A 3,610-nucleotide genomic window follows, 5' to 3' on the forward strand; every position below is an offset into this window, starting at 1 on the left:
ATTTATAAAAGTAAAAGAAAAATTTAATAATACTTTAGTCCTTGATTTTGAATTGGACTATAGTTTAACCACAAAATGTAAAATTTAATAATACTTTAGTCCTGTCATTTTGAATTGGACTATAGTTTAACCACAAAATGTAAAATTTAATAATACTTTATTCCTTGATTTTTTGACGCTATATAATTCTTAGCCTCTAAAAAAAATACTTACACTATGATCAATAATAATAAAATCATTAATAGTGCTAAGTTCAAAATGATAGGGAGTAAAATAAATATAATAGAAGAAAACTGAGCTAATGTTTCAATAACATAATCACAATAAGCAGAAGGATGAAACTTCAGAAGCTTAGTGCAGTCGATAAAATGAGATTTTTTTTTTATTTAATTAAAGAGTACTTTAAGTATTTATTTCTTAAATAAACCAAATCGTATGCAAGAATGCACCCTTAAAATTATTTGGAGAATTACCATTTAAAAATAAGAATTAAGTGAACAGATAAAATAAGTAACAGTTTTGTGATAATATGATAATAATTCCCATATAGGTTGTCATATATAACAGATATCCAACAAATACAAGAAGTAAATTGCAAATTTAGGGGCACCGCAGTCATAATTTTCTAAGAACTAAGACAAAAGAAATTGGATCAATTTCTTGTTTAACCACTTCTTCATCTACCATCCTTCCATAGGTCTCAAATAAAGTGTCTAAAATTCCTTCTCCAAAATGATGGGAAATCATTGATTCTTGGATAGCCCTAACTGTCATTGCAACTTCTGCCCCATAGTTCCCACTAGTCTTGTCATAGTCTTTCTCTGTCTCAAGTATATCCAAGTGAACCAATTCAAAAGAACCTTCTCTTCTTATTTCAGCTTCTATTTCATCTTTGGATGGTGCATAGAAATGAACATCGTAAGAATCTAGCTTTTCCTTCTCAATTTCGCCCTAAATAGAATCAATAATAATAATATGTAGTTAAAATTTAAAAAGAGAAAAAAGAAGAGGTATATATGCATTATTGAGATTTTTAAATATAAATAAAATTTTGATTGACCATCAAAATAAACTTATACATGTACAGAATTTAAGTATATAACAGAACCTGAGAAACCAAAATGGCAACAGATCTTGAAAGAAGCTCCCAAAAGAATGAATTCCCTCTATCAACTTGATCTGGGCCTACTCTTCCCAACAAGATCAACACCATACATCCCCCACTGATTAGTTCTTGAGACCGTGATTGAAGGAAAAGGGAGAAATCCTCTTTGAATTGCATCAAATATGCCTGGGACACAAGTGGAGGACTAGATTTAGAAATGTAAATGTTGCCTTTATTTATTGGTTTTCCTTGCTCATCATAAAGAGCTGGAGGAACCTGCAATGGAAATACAATAACATGCTTAATTAAAATATGCTCCTCTTATGAACTCTAGATTGAATCTTACAATTTATTTCACAACCAATGGTTGACTATATAATATAAAAAATCATCTCTTTATCTTTTTCATAAACACAAAAATCCACATAATATATAAAAAAAAAGTTTGAATCGAATACCTCACTTTAAAAAACAAATGCTTTTCTTTTAGCTATGCCTCAAATATCTTTTATAATTCATGATTATGGGCAAATTTAATATGGATCCACAATTCATGCAAGATAATAATTATGAACCGTGATCTAGGCGAGAGTTTTTTCTGGTACAACTCGTAGACATAGTATCAATCCCTAAACTTTCAGGACATGCCCTTTCTCTATATCCACGGTGGATAGATTTCCTACTTTGCACGCTTCGTCTTGTCGTGCAACCTTTTTTACTCTTTCTTTCTTTTTCTCTTTTTTTTTTTTTCTTCCTTTTTTGGGAGAAAAGGTATTAATTTGCAAAGAGTCACAGACCAACAATTATTGTTTATTTTCAATTGATCCGATTTGACATGAAGTTGGTTCGAATTAATATAGATTCAATCTTTTTCTTATCGAATATATAGATTGATTATTGAAGTTTATAGATAAAAAAAAAAGAGAAAAGAGTACATGTAAGTAGTATTAAACTATTCTTCTTTTGTTTCTTCCATATTTAGAACTTCAGTAAAAAGCCAAGAAATAAAAAGATCGGGAGAAAGAAACTATCTGACCTTGGAAAGCCAGTGTAGACTGTAAGATGAGTAAACAAAGTGCAAGCAATTGTTGGGGAAAAGCCTTCCATAGAATGAGCCAGGATAGCCAGCTATGAAAAGAGAAGGAGACCCACCATTTCTTTCTTTCTTGAGATCACTGTAGAAATCTGGCAGGGACTTGAACACTGAATTGAAATCATTTGTTGGTAGATCATTAAGATACACTCTGAACTCTGGTGTTGGACTCTTGATCTTACAACAATTTATTTCTTCAATAGCTAAAACTATATCTTTGATGATTGATAAGGTGTTAGGTCCAGAAGAGCAACCTAAATCAGCTATGCCAAGGCTCTCTGGTGCTAATGCAAGATAAACTTCTTGCACTGCTTTTATGGTTATGTGCTTCACCATATCTGAAGCCGCCTTCTGTTAGAAAAAATAGAGAAATTACAAGAAAACAAGTAAGAAAGAGAGTGATCATGTCAACCATCATAGAAAACTCAAAAGTGCATGCATAAAATAATAAAAGAACTTTTATAGTTTAATTAAGTTTTTGAATTCAAACATTAATATACAGCAGTATTAAAACACTTAATAATTTCTAAAAATTCTACCTACCTCCAATAAATTAGTTATACTCTAGATATTAGATAGAAAAAATAAAAAATGGCAAATAATAACTAAACCTGAAAAGAGGAATTTTTGGCATAGCTATTCTCTCCAATGCCACCCTTCATGTGAAAGATGTTCTCAACATCCATATTGGGTTAGTGCTACTCTCTCTTCCCATAAGAGTCTTTGGTGCTTTTTGATGTTCTTTTAAAGGCAAATTTCAATCATGTACTCTACTTTTTGTTTCTGCCCTTTTTTTTTGCTTTTTTAGTGCATATATTTGTCATCATGGTAGTTCGATTTCAAGATGCATTTAACTCGGATGCTATGATTATAATGACTGTATTGTCGTGGCCACATGCCACGCCGATACTCTTAATCTCATATATATATATATATATATATATAATAAAAGGTTAATTTGCTCCATCAAATTTAAATATTTTTAATAAATAATTTTTTTTAATTTATATTTAAAATTAAATATATTCAATTTAAATTTTTAGCAAATGATTTTTTAAATTTATATTCAATAATCAAACACATTTAATTTAAATTTAATATTTATTTTATTAATTTACTGATATAATGTCTAATGATGTGCTTTACAATAGCATATTTAGTAAAATTTAAAATCAGATTTAATTGACTCAAAATAATAATAAATTATAGCCTATTGATTAAAAATTAAAATTTAATTTTTTTAATTTTTAGAAAATTAGAATTTGACTTATTTAATACTTATTATTTTTAGATTAATTAAAACTAATTTTAAATTTTATTAAATATGCTATTGTATAGTGCATCACTGAATATTGTATCAGTAAATTAATAAAATAAATATTATTTTTAATTTCTACAATTCATTGAAACTT

At 28.4% G+C, this 3,610-nt stretch overlaps 1 protein-coding gene across 2 annotated transcripts; it reads right to left on the reverse strand.

Moving 5' to 3' along the window:
- Positions 1-494: 494 nt before the first annotated feature.
- Positions 495-2,991, reverse strand: LOC8273876 (probable methyltransferase TCM_000336). 2 transcript variants are annotated; one of them, XM_015721147.2, is made up of 4 exons: positions 2,810-2,991; positions 2,142-2,549; positions 1,109-1,291; positions 495-951 (listed from the first exon to the last, which is right to left on the reverse strand). In XM_015721147.2, the coding sequence occupies exons 1-4, from the start codon at positions 2,882-2,884 to the stop codon at positions 616-618; spliced, it is 1,002 nt and encodes a 333-aa protein (XP_015576633.1). In that variant the 5' UTR covers positions 2,885-2,991; the 3' UTR covers positions 495-615. The 2 variants fall into 2 exon arrangements, with proteins under 2 accessions (XP_015576633.1, XP_002522163.1); XM_002522117.3 differs by having other exon boundaries at positions 1,109-1,381; positions 2,810-2,976.
- Between the last annotated feature and the right edge of the window lie 619 nt (positions 2,992-3,610).

The sequence above is a fragment of the Ricinus communis genome, chromosome 10, assembly GCF_019578655.1.
Source record: "Ricinus communis isolate WT05 ecotype wild-type chromosome 10, ASM1957865v1, whole genome shotgun sequence".
Taxonomy (NCBI): domain Eukaryota; kingdom Viridiplantae; phylum Streptophyta; class Magnoliopsida; order Malpighiales; family Euphorbiaceae; genus Ricinus; species Ricinus communis.

Bases quoted from the DNA above. Each gene is read 5' to 3' on its own strand.
- LOC8273876 (XM_002522117.3), bottom strand. From the start codon at position 2,884: ATGGATGTTGAGAACATCTTTCACATGAAGGGTGGCATTGGAGAGAAT. The intron at 2,550-2,809 runs GTTTAGTTATTA...TTTTTCTAACAG, and splicing joins CCAAAAATTCCTCTTTTCAG to AAGGCGGCTTCAGATATGGT. The intron at 1,382-2,141 runs GTCAGATAGTTT...TTTCCATTGCAG, and splicing joins GTCTACACTGGCTTTCCAAG to GTTCCTCCAGCTCTTTATGA.